The sequence below is a fragment of the Colius striatus genome, chromosome 1 (assembly GCF_028858725.1).
Source record: "Colius striatus isolate bColStr4 chromosome 1, bColStr4.1.hap1, whole genome shotgun sequence".
Lineage (NCBI taxonomy): Eukaryota > Metazoa > Chordata > Aves > Coliiformes > Coliidae > Colius > Colius striatus.
In genome coordinates this window covers 149129934-149156890 of record NC_084759.1, presented here as the reverse complement: position 1 = coordinate 149156890, position 26957 = coordinate 149129934, and the positions used below count along the sequence as shown (strand labels likewise).

At 39.4% G+C, this 26957-nt stretch overlaps 2 protein-coding genes across 2 annotated transcripts in view; one reads left to right on the top strand and one right to left on the bottom strand.

Annotated features, from left to right (window-relative positions):
- ALDH1L2 (aldehyde dehydrogenase 1 family member L2) overlaps positions 1-20850 on the top strand; it is a 35669-nt gene extending 14819 nt beyond the window's left edge. The window contains exons 7-23 of the mRNA XM_062011456.1: positions 215-349; positions 1201-1326; positions 2684-2775; positions 3628-3775; positions 4447-4566; positions 5700-5827; positions 8598-8748; positions 9498-9568; positions 9661-9766; positions 10480-10567; positions 11319-11412; positions 11658-11754; positions 13247-13345; positions 14069-14234; positions 15827-15932; positions 17068-17267; positions 18252-20850. Coding sequence (XP_061867440.1) covers positions 215-349; positions 1201-1326; positions 2684-2775; positions 3628-3775; positions 4447-4566; positions 5700-5827; positions 8598-8748; positions 9498-9568; positions 9661-9766; positions 10480-10567; positions 11319-11412; positions 11658-11754; positions 13247-13345; positions 14069-14234; positions 15827-15932; positions 17068-17267; positions 18252-18307 — 1983 coding nt within the window. The 3' untranslated portion in view covers positions 18308-20850. The remainder of the gene's footprint in view (positions 1-214; positions 350-1200; positions 1327-2683; positions 2776-3627; positions 3776-4446; positions 4567-5699; positions 5828-8597; positions 8749-9497; positions 9569-9660; positions 9767-10479; positions 10568-11318; positions 11413-11657; positions 11755-13246; positions 13346-14068; positions 14235-15826; positions 15933-17067; positions 17268-18251) is intronic.
- NOPCHAP1 (NOP protein chaperone 1) lies at positions 20015-26443 on the bottom strand. The gene is made up of 4 exons (XM_062011468.1): positions 26367-26443; positions 24401-24487; positions 22604-22740; positions 20015-21022 (listed from the first exon to the last, which is right to left on the bottom strand). The coding sequence occupies exons 1-4, from the start codon at positions 26434-26436 to the stop codon at positions 20840-20842; spliced, it is 477 nt and encodes a 158-aa protein (XP_061867452.1). The 5' UTR covers positions 26437-26443; the 3' UTR covers positions 20015-20839.
- Positions 26444-26957: the final 514 nt, after the last annotated feature.

Here is a 26957-nt window from a genome sequence, read left to right as displayed (position 1 = left end):
TTGTTACAGCTAAGCAGCTTTGCAGGTTTAGGCAGCTTGCAAAGTTATACATGATCTAGGTTGTAAGGATGCAGAAAGACTGTTGTAACATGTTTTCCTTGTGTAAGTGCTTATACTTTATATTATATTAAAGCTTCAAAACAGTATCATTTCATTATTAGAATTTTAGAACCTGTTTAGAATCTGTGCACTTCTAATTAAACTTTTTTTTTAGGCTGTTACTTTTTATGGATCATCATTACTTGATGCATCAGTGCCTGCTGGACAAGAGCTGGCAATAAAAGGTGCTTCAAGACCTGGGCTTGTAACCAAGAATGGTCTAGTCATTTTTGGTAATGATGGGAAGATGGTAAGTGCAAACATGAGCATGGATAGTACCAAGGGCTTTTGGAACCCCCTAAAGACAGGGAGGGCTCACTTGCCACTTGTGGTCCCGGGCAAAACAGACAAGACTACTCAACTTGAGAAAGAAAACAAAAAATAATTGAATGCACCATTACACTAGAAATGTAACAAACACAAAACAACATGGAGTAGCACAATGACAGCCCTTTCAGACCACCTTGCCCCTGCCCCTCCCCTCTTCCTGGGCTCAGAGCCCTGATCCCATTCAGTCAGTCCTTTCTTGATGGCTCCTGCCACTTGTCTCTCCTCAAGGCAGACAGACTTCTTGCCAGTGCTTCGTGCTCCAATGTGGAGTTCCTTATGGGCCATGCAGCAGGCCAAACAGCCTTGCATGGGCCACTGCAGCTCCTCTCTGCCTCCCGAGTAACCAGTACTGCAGCCCCCTCTCCCTGTTACCAGGCAAGAGCAGCTCCACACAAACCCATAACAGTGGAATATCTTTAGAAGAGGCACAAGTAGTGTAGAATTGTCAGGCTGTACAAAATCCAGCTACTAATTACAGACAGCTAATTCACTTGGAGTTTAACAATCCTCTGTCATCTTATAGAAATAACATTCATATTTTGCTTCTCACTCAATCTGTGTTCATTTCCAATATGGATTACTATGTACTAATGCTAAGACAGAATCTGAAACGCAGGTAGGAGTGGCCTGTATTAGATTACCTGCATCATAGCAGCTTCCTGCAAGCCATTTATTTTTCTACTTCAATAACTACATCAATACATAAAAACTCTTCACACAAGAACATATTACCTCCCAGATAATTTAAAATCATATGCTCTCATTTTTCAGGTACTAGTGAGAAATCTGCAGTTTGAGGACGGAAAAATGATCCCTGCATCTAAATACTTCTCTACTGATGAAACAACTGCCTTGGAACTTACAGAAGAAGAGAAAAAGATGGCAGAAGATATTAGGGTAAATCAATAAACTGCTTTAGTGGGATACTACTTCAGCCTTACATACTTCTCATTATAGGCAAGGCATATATTTTATTTATCTACGCAAATATTTCTCTGATAAAATGTACTCAGAGAATATGGGGTTGAATCTGGAGTTCTTGACATTAATTCAGGTGGAACTGGGAATTCACTGCAGTACTTATATGTTACTTTAGAAAGTTTTCTTTTAGACACAAGTGATACAAAGGCCATGATTTGCAAGGTCAGTTACAGTAAATATCTATGAATGATGAATGTGAGAGTGAGGAAAAACAAATGGACCTTTGCCTCACAACAGTAAGGTTTTGAACAGTGACAGACTTGTACAGTTCTGAAATCCTTTCTTCACAGTGGTGAAGACAGAGCACTAGGATGCGTTCCCAGTGGTCCTGTTGGACAAGCTCCAGTGAGTCTTATAATGGCAGATTGAAAAAGAAAAGCAGCAGGTCCTCATTGTACCTGTGTGCGCTGTCTCTGTTCTGCCACAGCCGCACACAAGCAGCTGTCTGGCAGAGGAATGCGGCTGAGCAGAAAGCTCCCATAGCCAGAGAGGCACTTTGCTTGTCCTCTCCTGTAATCTGTCCTTCTGTAGTTAGTGACAGGGGCTTAGCTGAAAGCCGTATTTGTCACTTAAGTTTTGTGCCAGAGCAAGTGAATCATAGATGTCTTCAGCTAACTCTGCTACAGGATCAATAATTTTTGGCACAGGTCAGGCAACTGCCTGCTGCTTCAAGATTACCTTGAACCTCCTTGCCAGCAACTTAAATGCTGCCTGGAGCTATTGACTAGCTGAGATAATAGCAAAAAGAAAGAGAAACTCTTCAGTTCATGACACTACCTGCTAACTCTGAAACCTAGTTGTAATGAATTTAAATATTAACAGTTATTTCACTATTAATGTTAGCAGAAATCTAAATCTCATGTATGCAGCTTAAACTACTTCTCAGCTCTGCCCAGGTGCCAGAGATGTCATTAATCCAGTCACAAATTGCATAATGTATTGGCATATTGCATAATGCAATGAGAAGTTATTATTTGAAGGATAAAGATCTTGACTTGAAAATTATTAGCATTCTACCATTCAAGTTTCTTGACTGATTAGTTGAAATTATCATGGACAAAATAATATTTTTTGACAAACTAGTTGTACTGAAGAACTGATAGCATCAGGTCTCTAGACAGTTCTAGACCCTCTTAAAAATTTTTCTGTCTTAGAAGACTTTAAAATAATATGTCTTGTAGACACAGGTACCACAGAAAATATGGTTTCATAGATACTTGTTGCATTTAGAGGATTATTCATTACTGCCTCCATTATTTTTACATATTTTTAGGCTATTTGGAAGGGAATTTTGAGCAATGTTGCTGTAATTGAAGATTCCACAGACTTCTTCAAATCTGGAGCATCCTCTATGCATGTTGTCAGGTAAAAATACACAAAATAACAGAATTTTGAAGTTAGCAGAAATGAAGTTGTCATGATGCTTTTAAATTAGAGTTGGTCAAGTAGTGTTAAAAAAACCCAAAGCACTGTATTTTCCAATACTCTAACTCTTCCCTTTCCTACCTTTGAAGATGTGGTATGGTTCTGCTCCAAAATTAGGAGATAATGACATAATCCTTCTCTTTCTACTGAAGGAAAGTGCCCCTTATCAGGGAGAATGGTGGTGCTCAAAATTGTCTGCATGTCCTGCCAGGTATCTCAAGACTAGGGGACTGAGTGGGAAGCTAAGCAAAGAACTCCCCAGAAGGAAAGAGAAAGAGAAGCTTTTCACAGAAAGAATTGAGCCTTTGCTTACAAATATACTTTAGTTCATCCTGTGTTGGGTCACCTCAGTTACCATCTTTTTGCAACTCAGATATTCCAAGCTGTAATATAAAACCAGTATTTCAACTTTGAATGGTTTTTTAACAAACTGATCATTGTACTTACTACTTACCACTTTCTTAGAGCTCTGAATATCATCTGTGTGTTGGTTAGAGGAGTCTCATATACTATTTAATCCATCAATATATTCTATTTGTTATTTCTTTCAAAAGCTTTAACTAAGGTTATTCCAGAAACTATATTTTCTTTTCCATAACATCTGCAACTGAACTAATGGATTTCAATAAAATGCACAACTTTTGTTCCATTGTCATCAGAGAAACGTAGACACATATTCACATGCACACAAATTGTTGCCCAGTTTTGATCCCTTTCCACTTTCTAATGATTCCTTTGTCTGTAGAATTCTTTTGTCTGTAATTAAAGGTAGCCTTTCTTTAAAATCTCTAGAATGCTAGAAGAGATCAAACAGAAATATAGTGGACTTCAACTACAGAATGAAGATGTGTATATGGCCACTAAGTTTGCAGACTTTATTCAAATGGCTGTCAGAAAATTGAGAGGAGAAGACAAAGAAGAAGAGTTAGTCATTGACTACGTAAGATCTTTTTACTTTATTGCTTAAGGGGGGGAAGGTAGACAATGCATTTTATTAGATTTTATTAGAAGCAAACAAATATTTGGTCATACAGACTCTTATTTGTTACGGGGTTTTTTTTTGCAAATTTAGATAGTTTCATTTTGGAGTGTTCCAGAAACCAGAAGATGCAGATGCAGATGTTCCTATGTCCCCTGTACTGTCCTGCCAGTATGATTCAGAATGGTTCTAGACCTTTCAGTTTCCTGAGTACAACAGTGACAGATGTTTCTCCTAAGAATCTGTTCCAAAAAATTGTGTGAAGGGAGGAATCTGGGATTTTTTTAAAGTCATGAAGGAAGTCAGGATTTCTTGAATTTTGGAATTGTTTATTTGACTGAAGTCCACCACAACTATCCTCAACCAAGGTTTAATATTGGTTTAAACATAGAGATCCAATCATAAAAAGTACAGAAATCTGCTTCACTCTCTCAGAATATGGTCATTAGCATTCAGGGAGAATATGATTTTCATTTCATTTTACTCTTTTGGCCACTCCTGACATCCATATATATATATATATATATCCTAAAATGCATGTGGATGTTCTCTGCAGATATCTAAAGGTTATTAAGCTACATTAAAACTTTAGTTATTAAAAAAGTAAAATAATTTGTTTATCTCACTCTTAGGTTTCAAAACATTTGAACAACATGACAGTGAATATGCCATACCAATGTTTCATAAATGGGCAGTTTATCAGTGCTGATGATGGAAAAACATATGACACTATAAATCCAGCAGATGGTTCCGTAAGTAATTTCTAAATCTGATCAATACCAGGTTATCTCCATTGGTTTGCCTGTTAAAAATCTAAACCACTGACTAAATACTACTGGTTTCAAAACCATACAGTACATGTTAAACAACAACTAGAAATACTGTGAAGTTTCAACTTACTTCTTAGTTTGTGTATTTCAAAGTTTTTCCGTTTCAGTCAAGCTGCAAAGCAAAAATAACCTGCTTACACTTCAACTGTTACATCAATTTCCATACCCAGCTGTGTGTTTTACCTTGCTTTCATTCTTCTTTAGTTTTGCAAATAAGTTGCTGAAGTGTAGTTGCTAAATAAATATTTCTTCTAGGACATTGTATATTTTTCCTGTCAGTTGTCAACTTCGGTTTCCTTTTGTTTAACAAATCTGATGTCTTAGGGCAAGCGTGATTTTAAAATGTACCTTTAAATTACCAGTAAGAAAAATGGCTTTTCAATAGGAAGATACATACAGTTGCACTTTAGTCCTGAACTACTGAATGTTGAGTAACTCACAGCTGTGAATACCAAATAAGAGAAGTGATTCTGATGTTCATGTAATTGCCATTTAATTCTGGAGGAAACAAATTCTGGTGTAATCAGTGCCACAGATTTCGCTGTCATCAGAAGTCTGGCTCAGGTGCTTTTCCTGAAAAGCACCTGAATGGAATAAAAGTCAAAATAATTCTGTACTGGAATTTACAGTGTATGTATCTGTAGAATGCAATTATCATAAAATACTATGTGTATATGGTGATGTGTGGTAACAGAAAGTCCATTCCTAAGAAATGGAACGTGCGGGAGTCATTTCAGCATGTTCAGACAATAGATCATAGTACCACGTACAGAGACTTCCAACTTTTGTACTAATACAGTGATTTTACATATGGAAAGAAGGTAAAATCCACTGGGACAATGCACTTTGTTGTTGAGAAGAATTAAAATCTAGGAATCTGAGTCTGCGGTGTCCTCCAAATTCTGCGACCTCAGTTGAGTCTGACTCACCCCTGGCAACTGCTGAGGTTGAAGATACTATGTATCTGCTTATACCTAGACAAGTTTAGGAGGAAGGAGCAACTCTCTGCATCCCAGCCTTTCAGTTTGAACTAACACAATGCTACCTTTGGATAGGTAATAGCCAGCGTATCTTCTGCTTCTTTGGCTGATGTTGACAAGGCAGTGGCAGCAGCAAAGGAGGCATTTGAAAATGGGGAATGGGGAAAAATGAATGCAAGGGAAAGAGGGCGGCTTATGTACAGGTATGTACAGCTTGTTTCATTTTCCTAAATGTTATTGTTATGTTACTCCAAAGAATTGTTGCATACATTTTCTGAACATGTTGGATATTCATAATCCCACTGTCAAATGAACCCAAATAGCTATCTTCACATCTCCTAAGTTACTTCAGTGTACTAGCGTCAGTTCTTAGCTGGCTAACCTTTCTTGTGACAGAGAAGAATCTTGTGGTCACTCATTACCATATTTTTAAAAATTACTATCTATGAATGGAAATGAAAGAAGTTAATGCAAACATATTTTTAATACTTGTTGACTTAATTTAATTTACATGACTTTTGTTGCAAGGACTGAAAATTCTCTTGTAAAGTTAAAATCCTTCTGTACCAAAGAGGCTAAGTTTAAAAGGCAGTCTACCTAGGTTAGGTGGGCTGAGACTTTTGACCTTGCTCACCCTGCCTGCATCTGCACTTTATACAGTAAACATACAGCCATACTGGCACTGAATTTTTTTCACCTTCAAAAACATACAGTCTTCAGTAGCGTGCCCATATCCATAATTATGGTGTGCCAAGAGGCTAGCCCTGGAAATCAGAATATACAGCAGAAGAAGGAGCAGTTACACAGTTAGCAGCTTCAAAATGGCAGCAGGCTATGCATTCAGATGGCAAGGCAAAAATAACAGTCTTGCAGTTTGGTTGAGTGCAGGGATAGGTCACTTCACTCTGCATAACATCTTTGAGGATTTGGAAACTAGGTATCCATCTGATTCAGAGTTTTGGAATATGCAAATAGAAGATGACAGTATCCTCATAAAACTTTGCCCTAGGATTGCATGTCTGTGCTCTAGCAGCTAAGGAAGAGAGGCGGGGGAAATGTGATGCTACACTTGGGATACATGGATCTGTGTCATTCTATAGTGTATGCAGCAGATCACTTTTTATTCTACTACTATAGCTGTAAGACATTTTACTTTGTTGAATGTAAATTCTCCTTCCCTCTTTTACAATATTCTTATGAAACAAGAAGATGTAATTTTTAAAAAGCATTAAAAATACCAAATATTTTAAAGATGTTACAGACATCTTAGCAAAAGAAAATGAAAGCAAACCTGAAAATTCTGCATGTCTCATAAAGTATGGGAAAAGTTTAGTAGTTGTCACAACAGAAAATGGGCAAGTCAGAACCAAATTAAATACAGTTGATCACTTATGTTTTTTCACAAGTGAGCACAGATTTAAAGCATGTACAAACTTGGGTTTAATTTGTATTAGGAATGTAGAGTGCTTGAGAGACCAAGTTAACTCTGTCTTGAAGATAAACTTTTAAGGTCTTAGAACTATTGCTCTGTGTTTTACACTTGCAAGATTTGCAAGCATGACTGTGTTAAGCATATGGAAAATGTAACTGAATCCTACACTGAATAACTTATTCTTGGATTAAACTGTTCTCTGCTTAGGTGACTGGCTGTCCAGCATAGCTATACCATAGTGTTTGTGTTGCACACCATTTGCAGTATGAATGAAGGCTCTTTGTAGTCCACCTTAATTCAAACAAGGTCCCTTTTTCTCTGGCCTCTGTTCAAACTACAGATTTTGAGTGCTGAACCAAAGAGAAGGTTTGTAGCATTAAAGCTCATATCTCTGCCATTTTGTCTTGAGGAACAATTAATGGAGATATTAAGCATGCATTAAATGGGACCTTCTACTTTGTCCCTGGCATGCCATATCCGTTCTTTCGCACACTGCAGCTGATGCCCTGACGTGTAGCTGGGTCTCCGGGACCCAGTTAAAACAAGTATTAAAGAGCATTTTTCCACATCTCTCCAAATGCCTTAAATGGGCAGAATTTACATAATAGAAAAATAGGTTTCACACCCAGCTTTGAATACTCTTTACAGGATCCAAAACTCACTTGGTTAAAGATCACATAGGAGCATGGATTTTATGTCTGAGTACCAAAACACAGAAGAAGGTCAAGAAAAACATTGATGCATCTGTTTCACTGCCATGTGAGAGATCTAAGACTGAATGTGAAAATTCAGTCATGTATCAGACCTCTCTGCCCAAGCACGGGATCACTGAAATTGCAAGAGCTCTTCGTAAGTTTAAGTATCTGTCTTCACAGGTGCATTTTTGAGGCACTCTGAAAGATACTATTAACTCCATAATATTTACCAAAGCCTTACTTACCTTTCATTGTGTTGATTCATAAACATAACAAATGGAAGGCTTGAGGCCCAAGGAGACTATGAACCATTTTTTGAAATGTACCGAGGCATATAAAAGTCAATTTGCAATTACAGCTTAGGAGGTCAGTCTTTGACCATCTGGCTGCCTTTGAAGCATCCAACAGTTAAGTATTTTAGTCCAAGTGCAGGCAGTATGAAACAGCATTATGAAGCTAGGTTTCTCAAATCTTAAGCTAGGATCCTGAGTACTCCTTTTTGGTGCTTTTGACATTTCTTATGTTATTGTGCCATTTGCTTTTTGGCTTACTGGTCTGCTTTTCTATAAATGGATCCTTATAGTACGTCTGGAATAAAAAGAGTATAGCTTTTCTAATTATTATTTTACTTACAAAACCCTAACTGAACAATCAGGTAACTTTTGACAGTTCATGTCTTTATCCAGTATCTACTACAGCCAACATGAAGACATTTGAAAACCTTAACAGCTCTTACTGATATCAATGAGCAGTGACTCTAGTGCTGCCATACCAAATACCATTTTAGGCTGTCAGTGGTTCAATGTCACTTCTCTTTCATGTGAATTTGTAATCTTTTTATTAAAGACTTGCAGACCTGATGGAAGAACATCAAGAGGAGCTGGCAACTATAGAGTCTATTGACTCAGGGGCTGTCTACACTTTAGCTTTGAAGACCCACGTTGGAATGTCTGTGCAAACATTCAGATACTTTGCTGGATGGTGTGACAAAATTCAGGCAAGTGAATGTGTAAAGGAAATAACCAATGGCAGTGCTTCTATACACTTTTGGGTTTTTGCCTGACACAGTGCCAAAAAGCAATTTGGGCAAAAGCAGTCAAGGAATCAAAAATTAAAGCAAAATCAGTATTTTATCTAGAATGGGTCTCCCTGGCAATACAAAAGGACAGTCTGCCTCCAGTTGGAGAATATGGATTTAGAATGTGACTCTAAATATCTAAGAAATCAGTTAAGGTGTCTCAGTGGATACGCATACTTAGTCAGCTCTTGATTATTCGTGGAGCAGAGCGTGGTTGTGGTCATCATGCGGGTAATTGCAAAGTCTCCTGTGCTGTGTTGCATTCCAGCCAAGGCTGGCGAGTTTGCTTGATGGCACAGCACGTGGCAGAGGTTCAACAGCATTTCCTCCTGTATCTTTAAGATCCATATTCTAAAATATCATTCACCCTTTTTTTCATCCATCAGAACCTCACTTTATGTTCTTCTATATTTTGTTATCTGTGTTTTTATGCCATTGAATATGTCATTTATGTAATCTATGCTTTTATTTGATCTATTTCATCAGGAGTTGACTACAGTATCCATAGCACAAAATCATACAGCAGAAGCATCCCTGACCCTTTCTCTGATGCAAAAAATACTTCTGGTTTTGAAGTCTACTTTGTGACTTTCCAAAACATATGACAAATATGTTTATAAGAAAAATTATTAAACAGTACCAATATTTGTCTCTTCTCTGTCTTTTAGGGTGCTACAATTCCAATTAACCAAGCCCGGCCAAACCATAATCTAACATTCACCAAGAAAGAGCCAATAGGGTAAGTATCACTTTTTTCTTCTTGGTGACAGCTGTGCATACACAAAAGCCATTCAGAAGCTGTAATCTTTCCATGTTTCTCCTTTCCTTAAGTGTCTGTGCAATTGTTATCCCTTGGAATTATCCACTGATGATGCTTGCATGGAAGAGTGCAGCGTGCTTGGCTGCAGGCAACACACTTGTACTCAAGCCAGCTCAGGTAAAAACAAAAAGCTCAGGTAAAATCTAAAAGGTGGGTGTCAGGAGGTTGGGACATCCCTTTTTTCTAGAGTAGCTAGCAACAGGACAAGGGGTAATGGGATAAAGCTGGAACACAAAAAGTCCCATTTAAATATAAGAAAAAACTATTTTACTGTGAGGATGACAGAGCAGTGGCACAGGCTGCCCAGAGGAGTTGTGGAGTCTCCTTCCTTGGAGGTCTTAGAGACCTGCCTGGACATGTTCCTGTGTGACCTGATCTAGGTGAACCTGCTTGTTCAGGGGAGTTGGACTAGATGATTTCTAAAAGTCCCTTCCAACCCCTATCATTCTATGACTCTATGAATGTATAGATGGCTCATGTCCTCCTCTGTTGATTCAGGCAAAATAACTCAGGCAATCTAAGCAATTTCACCCAAGGTTAACCTGTCATATAAACCCAGAAAGTAACTGTGTCATATATTTTAAAGTGCATGTATAATAATACAGATTGCCATGATGCTACAAGGTATTGATTATCTTCATTTCTGCTCTGAAACTGCTCTGATTTTCAAGAATGAGTTCTTCTCCTCAAGATGCCATATTGACTTTTAATTTGTTAATGCTGGGAGTAAGAGGTTTAATATTGTATCAAAATTAAGATGTACTGAATGTAAAAGACATCATGACGTATTTAATTAAAATAAGACCCCTAATTTAAATGTTTCTGCCTAGGTCACACCTCTGACTTCCTTAAAGTTTGCAGAACTTTCAGCTAGAGCTGGATTTCCTAAAGGCGTTATAAATATTCTGCCTGGTTCAGGTAATGCTTCAACTCAGCATTTTTTCTGGGAAGAGCAGGTCATGCTAAAACTGATGAACTAGTATTTTACCTTTTTGAAGACCTATTACATAGGTGCAGATATCTTCATAGGTAGTAGGCTTGCATCTATATCATACAGATATTTCACATATTTCCAGAACAGAACTAGAAAAATCTGTGTGTCACCTGGCTCTAGCTAGTGATTAAGAGCTGTCAGCCTACACCCTTTAGAAGTTCACACAAATAGCATGAAGACTCTGAAAAACAATGTATTTCAGAGAAACATGTTTCACTTGATTGCAAAACTTCATTTTTTCTCCTATTCTTACCATCACTTGTAAGTATTTAAATGTGACTGCAAGACCTAGAGCAGGCTGGTAGATGCGTGTTGGTCACTATACGCAAGTCACGCTCCACACTGTGTTACCTGATGTCACCATTTAAAGAGGAAAAGTATCTGTTTGGGGCAGGCTCTATTACAAATTAGATTATTGCACCTACAGTGGAATATTAGGAAGGAAGTTCTTTACTCCAGAGAGAAAGAGGAATTTGGAGACAGTAATGTGATCCAAGTTAACTAATATGAGATTCTTCATAGTCATGTGAAGAAAGCTGTAAATATAAATAAGGATGTGATGTTGTGTACTTGATCTAAATATTGTTAGCTCTTTCTGTGTTACAGTGCTACTGCTGGAGCAGTAAAAATTGCCTTTCTACTGTCCAGTTAAAACTGCTTTCCTCACCCCAATAGGTGGCTTAGTGGGACAGCACCTGTCTGAACATCCGGATGTTCGCAAAGTTGGATTCACTGGTTCAACGCCAACTGGTAAACAGATCATGAAGAGGTACTCTCAGCAAAAGATTCATAAGTAAACGCTGCTTAATCTAGTTCTGGAGTATCTTCTTAGCTATATTGTGCATGTAGCAGTAACAGAAAAGCGTAACTATGTTGAGTTATTTATGTAGAATTCTGCTAAGTCACTATTGGAAAATAGAGGTTTATACATCTTCACTAGATAGGATTCAAAGGAAATCATGAAATAAGCTATGTTGAAGTTGGTTTTATATCATTATTTATATTTTTTTACAGTGCAGCCACTAATCTGAAGAAAGTTTCTCTTGAACTTGGTGGTAAATCACCATTGATCATATTCAGTGACTGTGAACTTGACAGAGCTGTAAAAATGGTAATGTTCATTCGGAGTAAAATATGTTCAAAGCCTTTGTGATATACCCTCACAGTATTGCAGTGTTCTTCTCAACTTGCTAAAAAACTGCAGTAGGAAGTGCTTGCATGGAACACTATGCAATATGTTAGAAAGCAGACTCTTTTCCTACAGGATGTTTCTTTATGCTAGCACAATTAAAATGTTTATGCTGCACCAAAAAGGCAGGCATCAGTACCAGAAGAAACATACATTAGAAAATACAACAAAACAAAGAAATACAGCTGGGAAGGTTTTTTTTCACTAGCTAAGTTAACACGTTAAAATCAATTCATCAAAATCTGATACCCAAAAACAAAGGCACTTATAAAATAGAAGTCTGAAAGTGAGTTAAAATACACATTTAATTCTTTGTTGCCATTTAGTTGTTCTCATTCACCGTCAGTCATCACAACCCACCTCACCAACCAGCTGTAATGTGTTTAAAGTTCATAACTCAGATGTGTAGTGGATTTAGGGAGCTTCACTTCCTGGTCAGGTAATCCGATTCATCAAAATAAAAGCAGGTGCAGTTTGCTCACTGAGAAGCAAACAAAGGTCTTCCACACTGTACCTACCCAAAGCACCAGTTCTGTGAATTCTCTAAACTAGCACAAGCAAATACTATTATCAGGGAGAAACTGCTCCACACTTTCCCCATCTATAGATTGTCTTTTGGAAGGACAAGAGTCTGAGTGACTAAACAGGGAAGTACATGTGGAAAATAATAAAAGCTGAAACTTTACAGTCATTGTGCTGCTTGGCCTCACCACTGTTCTCAGCTGGAGAAGTGAGAGGGTGGTGAATAGGATAGCCTGAGCTCTACCTGGCACTGATGGCTTTAAATTATTTTGAAGCAATGTTTTTTTTTGCCACATGCTTGACATTAGCACATGATCCCAGTCATACCTACTAATGTTGGGATCCTAGGCCTTTGCAGCTGCCAGAAAACTACTTTTTTATGACTTTTATTTGTCCTGCTCTTCCTTTCCATGCCTCCCTACCCCCCTGGAAAAACAATGTCAGGTATCAGTTCTTGGTAAATAAAAAGGAACAAACTGCATGGGGTTTGAATCCACAAATAGGAGGTTCTCTTCATATTAGATAATCTTCACTCCGTTACACACAATTTTCGACACAAGCAGAATTGTTCAGTGGATTAGCAGAGTTTTATAGTCAGTGGTTGTGCTGTCAACCCTCTTCTCTGTGATGCTGCAGCAGGTGTTTCTGTGAAACACTGATGGAAATATCAGTGCCAATGGGTTCCTCCTGAGAGGTTCGTTTCCCTGGAAGTGTGTTTGCCAGTTATAAGATTAATCTGCTTGTTGCATTGGTGGTGTTCTTTTACATAAAGCATTGTGCTTTGAGGGTCACAAACACAGAATGCAAGCCAAGGGAACAGAATGAAAGGAAAACTGAACAAAAGGATGTGTATAAATATTAATATGAGTTGGTTTTTTTTTCCCCTGATCAGGGTATGGGAGCAGTGTATTTCAACAAAGGAGAAAACTGCATTGCAGCTGGCAGACTGTTTGTGGAAGAATCAATCCACGATGAATTTGTTAGAAAAGTGGTAAGATACTCCAGGACTAAAGTTTAAGCAGATACTTCACTATGGTGCAGAGATCCACTAGCTTTATAGACACTTGAATTTCTTCTTATTTCCAGTCGTTTTAATTTCTCACTGTTGCTTATGATAGACAATGCTGCTTCTTGGGAACCCCCTACAGGGTTAAAAGGAAGGCACTGAAGGGAGATATTTTCATCAGTAACACACAGATAAGTGACATTGAAGTAGATATTGTACCTTCAGTGATATTTCATATTTTACTAGAAAAGTGAGATTTTAAAAAAATACTGAATTTAGGTCAATGTGATTGAAGGCTGCTGTGAAGTTTAGAAAAAAAGAGGCATATTGGAAGCATAGCTAGAATAATACAAAAGTAATTTAAAAAAAATCCAATAGTGACCACACTGTACCTCTGTAGAACTCATTTATGTGTCTCAGGAACAGAAAATCACTTTCATAATTCGATTAACACTGGTAAAAGCTAACTTTTTATACACCTATCTTAATAGCAGAATAGAACGAATACATGAAGATAGTGTGAAAAACTTTCAGAAGTAACCAGAGATTATCAAATGTAAGACAAAGCCTCATTTTAGAAAGGGGAGAGCATTCTACTTTCTCAGAATCATAGTGCACCCAGAGAAAAAATAAGCATCCCAAATCACTGGTCACTTCAACAACTATTGGCTGTGTTAAGTAACTTCATTTTAATTGGGTAACCCACAGGTGGAAGAAATAAAAAAGATGAAAATTGGTGACCCACTTGATAGATCTACAGACCACGGTCCACAAAATCACAAGGCACATTTGGAAAAACTGCTGCAATATTGTGAAACTGGAGTAAAAGAAGGAGCCACTTTAGTGTATGGAGGAAGACAAGTACGTAGACCAGGTAAGGCTGTCCAGATGTGTTTGGAACGTTTACATATTAAACAAAAGCCATCACGATGAGGGTGACGGAGCAGTGGAACAGGCTGCCCAGAGGGGTTGTGGAGTCTCCTTCCTTGGAGATCTTCAAGAGCCGCCTGGACAAGTTCCTATGCGACCTGATCTAAGTGACCCTGCTTCTGCAGGGGGGTTGGACTAGATGATCTCTAAAGGTGCCTTCCAACCCCTACCATTCTGTAATTCTATGATTGTCTCTGCTACATTATGTGAAGTACCAATATAATGGGAACAGTAGCAGGTAAGCTCAAGATACCATTTGAGAACAGAGCTTTCAAGTCTCATATTAAGAGACGCTGTGCAATTGAAACATAAGATATGAAACGGAATCAGAATCTAGTCTGTATGGGAATCTTTTGCTCATTTATTCTTGTTGTGAGGCATTGACTTTTTTTTGTTACACCCTTGAACTGTCAAGAGCTGTAAGTATAACTATATCCATTTAGATCACGTTAGCACTAAAGCTGACTGAGGAAACTACCAGCAGAGTTTGCATACAGTATTATTTTCAGAAGCCTCTTTTGCTATATAGACAATATGTGTGCTAAGTTGAGTGGACAGGCATGAAAGCAACATTTTCTCATGGACACCTGTCCTTTATCTGTAATGAAGGGGAAATACTTTCCTCAGTTTCAAAACGTAATGATTGCATCCCTAAATAAAATGAAAGTGCTGATTCGTAACTATATGAAATCAGTGTAAGAAAAGTAAACGTGAAGTCTCATGGAAGAGGATGGCACATACATGAAGTCTCTGATGTTAATTTTACCTACTCAAACTGGAACATATTCACTCATCAAGATATAGGAGACCAGAATTACTTGTGTGTAACACTAAGACAGTTCTTGCTTGGCAACAAGGTAGCTTTTGGACATGCCTTTAGGCCCTTCAGAAAGGAGCAGTCATTTGAAGATGGTTCTTTACCTCAGAATTTTCTTTGCTTCAGCACCCAGTTGCTGTCCATTGCATGTTTTTCCTTCTTTGGAATATAAAATCAGAGAATGGTAGGGGTTGGAAGGGACCTTTAGAGATCATCTAGTCCAACCCCCCTGCAGAAGCAGGTTCACCTAGATCAGGTCGCACAGGAACATGTCCAGGCGGGTCTTGAAGAACATTAAGGAAGGAGGCTCCATGCCCTCTCCCTGGTCTTTATGACTAGAGTCTATATTCTTGGAGGCCAACAAGAAAACAGTGGCCTCTACAGTATGTGTTGCAGAAAACAGTGGCCTCTGCTGTAACCCTGTCTTTCTTGCCATCAGGGTGCATGGTCTTCCCCTGAGGAGTCACCTGGGCTGTGTGTGGCATGCAGCCCTTCTGGCCTGGCAAGGGACAGCACACATTGCTCATATCAATACAGGCTAAAACCCTTTTTTCTGATGTTTCTTTGGTGCACACATTTCCATTCATGCTTCACTTGTATCATTCTTCATGTTTTCTCTTTCAAGTGTCTGCATGTCTGGAACTTCGGAGCATGGAAAAGAGACAACACAAATCATGAAGCTTTTTCACCATGCTCAAATGATACTCTCTTCTATTTAGGTTTCTTCATGGAACCCACTGTATTCACAGATGTTGAAGACCATATGTATATTGCCCAGGAAGAGTCCTTTGGCCCCGTGATGGTGATTTCTAAATTTAAAAATGGGTATGTTCCCCTGTGGTTGCTGTTCAAACTTCCACATTTTCACCCTAAGTGTAGAAACGGTAGCGTACATGGTATGGTTTTGGTAAGTCTTGTAAGACCAGTCTGAATCCCTAGATCCTCTTCCAGCTAAATTCTTAGAAAGTACTCTTTTTAGTAGGGGTTATCCTGCTTTATGTCTCTACAGAACTAATGCCATTTGCAGTGTGTGACAGGATAGAATGCATCTGTAAGTGCCAATGCTTAAATAAGACTTAGCATTCAGTGAAATGTTTTGACTGAAGTTGATGTGGTAATTGCGACAGCTAGATCAAATTACAGAATGTGTACTTTTTCCAGTGGAATCACTTCTTTTTCTTTGTCACAGAAGACTGCATGGTGACCTAGTCCCTTGTGTAACATTGGCACGTTACTGTTGCAAATGAAAATCCCTCTGTGTATTTTGTAGACCGCCACTTTTAATAGCTTTCACTGCAAATCATAGGAATTATTTTACATACAGATGAGATTAAAACCCAATATAGAAACTTCACATAACTATTTCCATCAGGTTTCACTTTCTGAAGTTTGATAATGCAGTTAGGCACCAGCCACATAGATAAACCTTCACGTCTGTGAGTTTTGTATCATGGTAAGGGACCATATATTGAGGTTCTTAAGGTTTTAATTTATTACAGATTTTTGAAGCTGTATGGGGATGCAAATAGAAAATGGCTCTCTGGGCACAGCCCGAAAAGTTGTGACTCAATAGAAGTCTGAGTTTCAGCACTTATTCTCCATTAATTTGTAAAGCAGGGCCAACATTTTAGAAAACTGGTGCCTAGCTGCTGCCAAGCTCTGCTTTACAAGTATTTTTGTGTTGCTCTAATCCCCAGGCTGTACTTGTAGCTGAGCAAAGCTGGTATACGTAGGGCAGCTTTTCCTTTGACATTTGTTAGTGTAGATCTTAACCACTGAAATGTCAGCTTATAAGCTCTTTATGTTTGAAGCAACTTCCATACACCTATCAGATTGACACTCAGGTTAGTCCTCAATAACTGGAGAAGAGCGAGCATGGTTCAACAACACTGAAGGTAGAAGGCTGGTAACACTTGCTTATTTTACCTAGTTGCAATTAAAACATTTCTTTCCCCTCTAGGGACGTTGAAGGAGTGCTGCGACGGGCAAATACCACGGAATATGGTTTAGCTTCAGGAGTTTTCACAAAAGACATAAGCAAAGCCCTCTACATCAGTGAAAAGCTAGAAACTGGAACCGTTTTTATTAACACATATAACAAAACTGATGTGGCAGCACCATTTGGTGGATTTAAGCAGTCTGGCTTTGGGAAGGATTTAGGTAAGCTGTTCTCTTCTTCCCTCATTTCTCATCTGACAGTCCAAATCAATCAGTGTATCTAGTAAAACATAAGCTATGAAAGCATTTCCTGCATCTCCTACATTCCTCCAATTACAGTCATCTAGTTCCTCCCCCAGCCCAACAATGTTCTTGCCTTAATACCTCCAAATCAGCCCTTCCTGTACACTTGATCAAGCTACAGCGTGCAGAATGTTCCTCTCCAGCTCATCTCCAAGCAGTCAAATCATAGCTTGTCCAGCACTGCCTACAGGCTACAAAATGCTGTCAAGCAGAAAAACTACTGGCCACAATCTTCTTTCCCTTCCCTCTGAAAGTATGTTAATTCAGGTTTCTCCTCTGAACTTGTAAGAGCATGGGAAACTTTCTTATGCCTTAAAGATGTCATCAAAATTTGCCAACAGCCACAGCAAAAGATGTATTAAAAGAAATATTTTCTTTTCAAAACCAGTTCTTAAAAAATGAAGTCTGTCAAACAAACTTCACAAGTCTGGGCAGATTGAACCTCCTGGCCAAGAAAAAGTAATGAAGAAAAAAGTTCAGTAACACACCAGAGTTTTGCTTTTGGAATCTCTGGCAAGTGTCAGACATTTCCTGAAACCAAAATGAGCAGCAGAATTAGGAAAAAGAGATGAGCAATTTTTCCACAGTGGCTTTACCTAGAAACTTTAACATTGGCAAAGTGTTTCATAAATCCAACCGTGTGCCACAAATGACCACCTAGAGACTGGGACCACTTCAGTCCCACCCAGGTGGCTGCTGCTTAAATTCTAGCTCCTTTTTCTTTCCACATCTGCTGGGTTTGACTTCTCGTCAAACCAGTCCTGTAAATCTCAGTAGGAGGGTAAATTAATTTCTGTTCCTCAAATATTAGCTAAAGCATTTTTTTCCCCTTAAGAATACAGTCTCTGACAACATTCTCTCTTTTAGCTGCTGTTCTAACTGGTGAATATTCTGCTTGTACAGGTGAAGAAGCTCTCCATGAATATCTCAGAACCAAGGCTATCACTGTGGAATACTAAAGTCACAGCTTCACTTGGAAAGTAAACTCTCATCAGAGTTTGATCCTTAACAACTCCATGAAGCACATAATACCATGCCCAGGAAATGCTGGCTGCAGTGCTACAGCTTGCAAAAAAACCCCCACCAAAACAAAACACCCATTCCATAGATAAGTTTCTATAAAACAGGTCCAAATTTTAGTCTCACTGACAGATAAAAGCATTTGGAAATTAACATGAAGTTATTTAAATTATGCAGCAGCAGTTGTTAGCACAATCCCTCCCCCCCCCAAAAAAAAACCAACCTCAAGAGCATGGTTATTTTTCTAACTACAATTGAAGAAAGAATCCTCATATGCCCACTTCATATTTGTGTGAACGGAATATTTACTTGGACATTTCAGATCCTTAGTCATTAGGTTTCTCTTAAACTCAGATACACTGATTATTGCCATTTTTGCTATAAATCGGTTCAAGTTTTACAGTAGCAATTAAACATTCTGCTCTGGTGATTCTTCAGCAGTACAGAAAACCTTTGTGCCATAAGTAAATCAATGCAAGAAAGTGCACTTACTATGATCTCTGTATAATACATACAGAGTTCAACATTGGTGTTAAAACTATGCACATCAAGCTAAAGTTGCTGAGAATATTTTCTATCTTTCTGTTGATACGGGATGTGTGATCTGCCTGCAATTTGAAAGGTGAAGAGATTAAAATCATTTCTCATGTCTGTGCCCATGGACTGTTTTATACAGCACGATTATTGCTTTATATTTCGTACTTTTTTTTTGTTTAATCTATGGGGAAATCTCTTGTGAAATGGCAGAGTTTAGATGTTGGCTTTCAATCTTTCTTCAGTTTGAAGGACATTTTACATAGATTGAGACTTTATCTAGCAAACTAAGCCTACTAAGACCACTTGCTCTTTTTAGAGTGCAGCTCCACTCAAAGCTCAATCTGACCTGTGGTCTGCCATTAAAAGTAGCAGCCCCATTCCTTGATTCCCATCGCTAAAATGTTTTGTGGTTTAATCACTTAATCCTAGTAAAATGTGCCCCCGTTCTATTTTTAAGAAGCCACATTGTGAAAGACCAGAATCCTCATTATTTCATAGAATCACAGAATCTCAAGGGCTGGAAGGGACCTCAAAAGACCATCTAGTCCAACCCCACTGCCAGAGCAGGTCCACCTAGAGTAGGTCACACAGGAACTCATCCAGGTGGGTTTAGAATGTCTGCAGAGGAGACATCTGGGCAGCCTGTTCCAGCGTTCCATCACCCTCACAGTGAAGAAGTTTTTCCTTGTATTTCTTTGGAACCTCTTATGTTCCAGCTCGTGCCCAGTGCCCCTTGTCCTATCACTGGCCATCACTGAGAAGAGCGTGGCTCCATCCTCCCAACACTAACCCTACAGAAAGATATTAAACCTATGGGTTTAAGCACGGGATTCAATATAAATTCTGTAAACAACTGCAGGTTTCAAGTCATGACATTTAGTTTAACATTTAGAGCAAATACAATATAGAAAATTTTACTTTAATGTGTAGAAAGTACTAGGTTCCTTTAAGAAACAAACAAGGACATCCAGGAGCATATCAAATACTTCTGAAATGTAACCTGATCTATGAAGTAAATAGAACAGCCTAAATTGTTGTATTTGATCAGAGGTAAGTGTGAATGAGACATACTTCACAATTGTTTGAGGCTACCCAAAGTACAGACATGATGAAAATTCACCTTTTTATTCTTCTGGTAGTGACAGCTGTTAACAAAATGGAAAGGACAGGAACACGGCAGGGAAAGCACGAGATGAAAAGTGTGGCTTATAGCAATTGCACCACAACGGAGGCAGACTTGACTGTTGGAAGTACTGAGAGTATCTGCACTACAGCCACAAATGTTCCAGATAGGAGCCAGTAACCTCCCTGTAATGACAGGGGGCTCAGTGCAGGCACAGAGGGTAAGTAAGCCCTTGCTGAACTCTTTCTTAAGTCACAGCTTACCCACACTAGCTCATCCCAGCACAACCCCAGCGGCTGCTTTGGTGTTCAGCAGTTACTGTCATGAATGCAACGTAGACATACCTCTAAAATACTTCAAAATAATGTTTAATATTGAAGATATTAATATTGAAGTGTACATAACACTTCACAGGACATGGAACATTAAAAAACCAAAGCTTTTTTTCCTGGTTAACTCTTTCCTGCCCTTGAAGCAAAAATTTCTTCTGGCACAGTACAAAAATCTTTGAAAAGGAATTTTAACCAGATTCCACTGTCCCAAATTCTAGCTGCTTTCTTAAATCGATCCTACTATGAAGTTTATTTCCATGTTGCTTGATGAATAAAATGGTACTTAATTGCTCAGAAGTCCAGCCTGCCTCAGTCATCACTGGATCGTAAGTTCTCCACCATGTGACTTATGGCATTTCACATGACCTTAAGGGATGCTACACTGAGAAGCAAAGCAGTTTTACAGGCCAAGTCTTCAAAGTAAGAAAACACAATTTGCGTTTTTTCTTGGGGTTTTTTTTAAGTAAAATAAAATGGATTTACTCATTCACTGTGCTGTCCAAAATTTCTATTTTACCCTTTTCTCCCTTTTGTTTAGGAAACTTAATGTTGTCTATTGTCACTTCATCAGTTAAACAGTCATCTTCAGATTCCGAGTCACCTTCTGAAGTTAGTATCTCTTCATTTGTATCAGAGTCACTCAGTTCAACTACAGCCACGTTCTGGAAGAAAAAAAGACCTTCATTAACACATTTCTATATCACATCTCTTATTTAAGTAAAACAAAGCAAACACATGAAACAGTCTACTACCATAAAAAAACCCCACAACCACAATTAGAAAGACTTTCAGGATTATGACAAATATCCTCAACAGATTCCTAAATATTTAAATTGTAATTTATATTTCCTTTAAGCAAATATAAGGCCATTTTTATATCATTATCAAAGACAGACGTGAGTCGAGAGCTGAACTCCGTCTAAATCAGATATTTAAATTGATGAGCAGGAGGCATCAAAACTAATTTTCAGCAAAGAATTTAAATGAACCATTCAGTGTATGTATACAAATGTGTGTGTGTGTGTGTATATTTACTCACAGAATCGCAGAATCTTAAGGGTTGGAAGGGACCTCAAAAGATTATCTATCCCAAACATCCCCTGCCAGAGCAGGACCACCACATAGTTCGTATCTTAAAACCTAGTAGTATTCATGGCACTACAACTGAAGCAAACCAGCAAATAGTTTAAACGACTAGGATATTTTGTGAAGTAACAGTGATCATATATTTCCACATGCAGAGACAGGATTTTTGAGGTCTGTTTATCTCTCTGAAAGTATCTCTCTTAAACTGATAGAAATCTCAGGCCAAAAACATTTTGCAGCAAAGGAAAAAACAGGAATTTGAGATGCAAACAGACTTTCTTCAGTGATTTGCAAATAGTATTCAGCCATTAATTGTCAGGTCTCCTGGCTTGGTTGTTATAAAGCCCAGACACTTGTCAGACACTGCCACGTGAATTTTAAAATCCTGTATTAAACCAAACAATTTGCATGCTCCACAATCCACCTTGTTTTCTCACTCTTTATTTGGAATTATTCAGCATATACCAGCGCTCAGTAACCTATTGCATGTAGGCTGGATACGTTCTACAAGAACTCTGAACTCAACCAGTAGCCGATAATTTCTGCATCTTGTGGGTCTGCAGGCCTGAAGGCACTGATCTCTGACATGCACATATCCCATCACCTTCACGTTAACATTTTCTTACATGAGTATGTGGCTGCAGCATTTCAGTTAAAAACAGAAAGAAAATATTTATGTGAATATAAACAAACACCAGCCATAACAGATCACAACACCAACAGCTTTTCAAAACCCAAAACCTATAGCCAGTCCTAAAAATACCTACAAAGTACAGCTGAAAGCCAGCTACTGCTCTTATACTGAAGTCTTCTTTATGCCTTACGCTGTCCAGATTCCAAAACAAACTACCCATGAGACATTTAAAAAACAATTTATTCACTTTTGATTCAGAGTTGCTGATTTAAAAGTATGTCTTATTCTGACCTTAAACTACTTAGTTTCCAGTCATTAAACTCTGCTAGTGTGAAAATCAGGTAGTATATTTTAACAGAATATTCAATCTTTTATTACATCTGTGTTTTGAACTTGCAGATTGCAGACTAAAATGGGAAAGACTTGGCCTCAGACATCAAATTAGCTCATTCTAATGCCAGAGAATTATCTTAACTGCAGCTAAAATTACTTTATAAAATAAAAAAATATAGTAAGTACTTACCATTTCGATAACTTTTTCCATTGCACTGTCTAGATTTTCAATATCAAACTGATGGGCTGGTGCTGTTACCATTTTTCTTCTTAGCTCGTCATTTGCATGAGCCATCTGTGGTAAAAAGCTCTGTACACGGTCCAAAACTAAAAAATAAGTAATTACCACATGTATAGATACAATCAGATGCATACTAGTTTATACATCTATACCTGAGAAATCCTAGCATTTAAACAGATTCCATTTCAACTGTAATTTCCAGCTGCCTGCCATATTTAAGATGTTTTAATAGAACCATTTATTACAGTATTCCATTTCCCAAGACATAGACAGCACAAAGATATCGAATCTATTGGTCAGGATATGGTGCAGGAAGAAATCAACGATTCCATTCAGATTCTTAAAACAAAATGTGACCACTTTGCAGAAAACCTGCTTGTAAATTCCATGGTTTTGAATACATATTGAGTGCCACCTTGAGAAACTTCCACATCAGCATTACCTCCAAGGGAAACATAATCATTTCCTCCTTCCTTCCCTATTAAAGCATAGGCTGAGAGTTTCAAAGAAGATGGAAAAATCAGCTATAGCATGGATACCACAGATGTTGTACCTCACTAACAAAAGTTCAACGTCATTATCAAAAGGATCTCTGAAATTAAGATGACTGGAGAGTGACAGATACTCTAGGTTGAAGTACAAAGCACTTATCTTCTACAAAAATACCCAGCTCAGCTCGGTGGGACTCCACAACACTTTCAAGATAATCAGTGTCAATAGGAGAATTGCACCCAACGCTCTTCCACAAAGGAAGAAACTATCTTCAACTGTCTCCTAAGTTGGTTCAAATAGTCTTTGCTCTACAGATGCAGCCAGGCCAGTCACTATTTTTTATTCTCTGTGGAGTAAGAGACACTATTCTGAGAGAGCTCTACAGAAGCCCAACGGGTACAACCTACCTTTGAAACACTGTCATCTTTGGAGACGCTTTTATCCAAGAAAGAACTCAATATAACAAATTGAGCTTTTTATTACTTTTTAAAATCTCAATCACAATATAAAAATACAGTAATTTGACAGGAAGCCATTTTAAAATAAGTGCTGTTATACATTAAATATTTTATACTGAGAAATTACTTTTGAAAAGGGGTAAGAAACCCAGATCAGCAAAAAAAAGCAACAACTCTGTACTAGAAAAGAACAATCTGAGTCTCAAGATATCAGGTGTATTTTCACAAAAACTCCTGAAGATACACTGCTTTCAAAAAGTAACAATTTTTACTCTATGTCCTCTTATGCATGGAGTCCCACTGAAGAGCACATTAGCAATCTATGTGTAGCTTTGACTAAGAAAGAAGGAATGTAGCTCAAAGAGAACACAGTGTTCTTAATGCATTCAAATCAATTTGTTGCGAATGAATGCTTACATGATCTGGCTTAGTAATTTTGCCAGAACATTCATTAAAAATAAAAGTCCTGAAAGTGATCTATGTGACTTGCCTCGATTTGAAAGGAGCTGACTAAATGAAAATCAAAGATACCACCTGGCAAGTTCACTATATGCAGACAGCACAAGTATTTTTGCAGGAGAACCGAGTCTCTAAACCTTACAAGCTGTAACACCCAGCACTGCAAAACTCTACCTTTGCAGAAGCAGCAGTTACATGACTAACCTGCGGGATATGCAACCTAGCACTGGTCAAAACAGATCTCAAGAGTTTTTCCCTTCACTAATGCACAAAAAGCAGTGAAGCAAAAGTTAAGTCAAAGATGTTGACGCTGTTCCAGTAACAAAATCCTACTTACCGCTACTCCTTGGCATCCTAACTGTCTGTAAAGTTGTGGCCTTCTTGCTGCTACCTTTTGAACTAATCAGCAAAGTTTCTTCCAGCCCTGGAAACAAACAAGTGTTTGAACGTTTACCTACATCAACCACAAATGTCACATTTTAACTGTGAGGCTCTCTTCTTGTTGCCGCTTCTCCACCTTTCTACAAGACTAAACATGAGGATTCAGCTGTCTCTGCCTCCAGGAATTTCACTCTTGCTTTCCTACAAATACTGTTTCCGAATGTCTGTCTGGGGCAGTCACCTCAGTACTTCTATACATAGTAGGGAGTGAACGTCTGCAAGCTACTACCACAAGCATCCGTGAAAGCAGACAGATCAGCAGGTTCAACACAGAATTTGACAATCCAGGGCAGCGGAGTAATAATCAGACACTAAGAGGCCTAAGCAAGAAGGTACACCCCAGCACCTCTACCACTTCAGTTGCAGGCACTGGGCAATTACAAGTATAGGGAGCACATGGTGCTTAAACTACTGAGTTCTCTGTAATTATCATCCACTATTGCAGTTGTCAGAAGAAAGAATCCTGGGCTATACGGACCACTGGTCTGACCCTGCGGGTGGTTTCTTGCAGGCTCTCACTGTTTAGACTTTTAAGATCATCAAGTTCAACCATTAACCCACACTGCCATGTCCACAACCAAACCATGTCCCTCAGCACCACATCTACACATCTTTTAAATACCTCCAGGGATGCAGACTTTGCCATTTCCCTGGGCAGCCCATTCCAATGCCTGACAACCCTTTTAGTGAAAATCTTTTCCCAGTATTTAAAACTTTCCCCTGGTGCAACTTGAGGCCATTTCCTCTTGTCCTGTCACTTGTTAGCAATACCCACCTTTCTACAGAGAGTGATGTCTGCTCTCAGCCTCCTCCAGACTAAACACCCTCAGCTACTCCTCATCACACTTGTTCCTCAGAGCTTTCACCAGCCTGGCTGCCCATCTCTGGACACGCTCCAACACCTCAGTGTCCTTCGTGTAGTGAGGGACACAAAACTGAACGCAGCATTTGAGCTGCAGCCTCACAAGTGCCAAGTACTGAGAGACAATTACTTCCCTAGTCAAAGGAGTATCTTAAATATGTCACTGCAGGTGGCTCAGAAAAGTGGCCGAGGACACTTGCTTGAGCGAGTCCATTGGGCCAGCCAACAGCAGCACAGCCTTGCTCAAGGCCTTGCAGGAAGTTTACTTCTTATTCCTTTGTTTTGTTTCCTTCTTATTCCTTTGTATGTATAAAGGCCGAGATACTGGGATAGGGGCATTTTTTTTTCTTGTGCTCTTTTAACGTCTTTTGAAAATATTTTTTTTTAGTGAAGGATATGAATACACAGAGAAACTACCTGCAATAACCCACAGTAAATCACAGCGCAACAACAGCTACCATGTGCAAGTTACAGTGATTTACAGCCCTTCCCTCACGTGTGGCAGGGCTGTGTGGCAGAGATCAATGAAAGCATGAAATGCTAATAACCTAAATAAGTACTTTCGAGAGCAGCACCGTAAAATCCTAACGATGGAGAGAAACTGCATTAATTAGCCAAGTTTGTCTTTACGACCGCCAACTGAGCCCTTTCACTAAAATGACGCTTTATGTATTTTTAAGGTATTTTATCCCCGTAGAAGTGCTGTTACGACTACCGATAATGTTCAACGTTTGTTCTGGGTTCGCTCGCCCCGTATTACCAGCAGTCCGGCGGCCTGAAAAGCCGTGGACTACCCGGGGGCTGGTCGCTCGACACCACCCGAGCCGCCTCGAGCCCCCGCTCCCCAACCTGCCCACCCCGTGAGCGGCCGGGCTGGACCCCGCTGCACCGGTCCCGCCGCTCGGCCCAGCTCCGCTTGGAAAGCAGCGGCGCCGCACCGCCGGCCTGCGGAGCCCTCGCCGCCCCGACCGGCCCCGGTGCCCCCGCGGGCACCGCTCACCTCCTCGGCGCCCCACGGCCAGCAGCTCCCGGGAGGCGGCCGGGCCCGCCGCCGCGCCTGACCCCGCCATGCGCCGACACACGAACGGAAGTGGCGCCGAGCCGGGCGGGCGCTCGCCCCCTGGAGGGCGGGAGGGGCAGAGCCGCCCCGAGGCCGCGCCTAACGGCAGGGGACAGCCCCGTCAGTGTTGGGTTAATAATGCAGACGGGAAAGTAATTCACCTTGCAAAGAAGAAGGCAAAAAGGAAATCTTTGTTCAACCATTTGGCACTGAAAGTCCGTCCCTGCGCTTGGAGGAGGAAAGAGAGCGTGACACTAAGCTGCAAGCGGGTGACACTACTGGAACGCCTGCCGGTGAACGCTCTTCTTTGAGAACTTTCTTGTTGTCCTGGTGAGAAGTTGACATGTGCACCTAAAATCAAATCGCAGACGCTGAGGAAATTTTAATTACCATAGAACCATAGAACCACAGAATGGCAGGGGGCGGATCAGATCATCTAGTCCAACCCTCTGCTAAAGCAGGTTCAGCTCGATCACGTCCCAAAGGAATGCAGCCAAGTGGGTTCTGGAAACCTCCAGAGAAGGAGACTTC

Bases quoted from the DNA above. Each gene is read 5' to 3' on its own strand.
- NOPCHAP1 (XM_062011468.1), bottom strand. From the start codon at position 26,436: ATGGCGGGGTCAGGCGCGGCGGCGGGCCCGGCCGCCTCCCGGGAGCTG. The intron at 24,488-26,366 runs GTGAGCGGTGCC...GTTTGTTTCCAG, and splicing joins GGCCGTGGGGCGCCGAGGAG to GGCTGGAAGAAACTTTGCTG. The intron at 22,741-24,400 runs GTAAGTAGGATT...CTTATTTTTTAG, and splicing joins TAGGATGCCAAGGAGTAGCG to TTTTGGACCGTGTACAGAGC.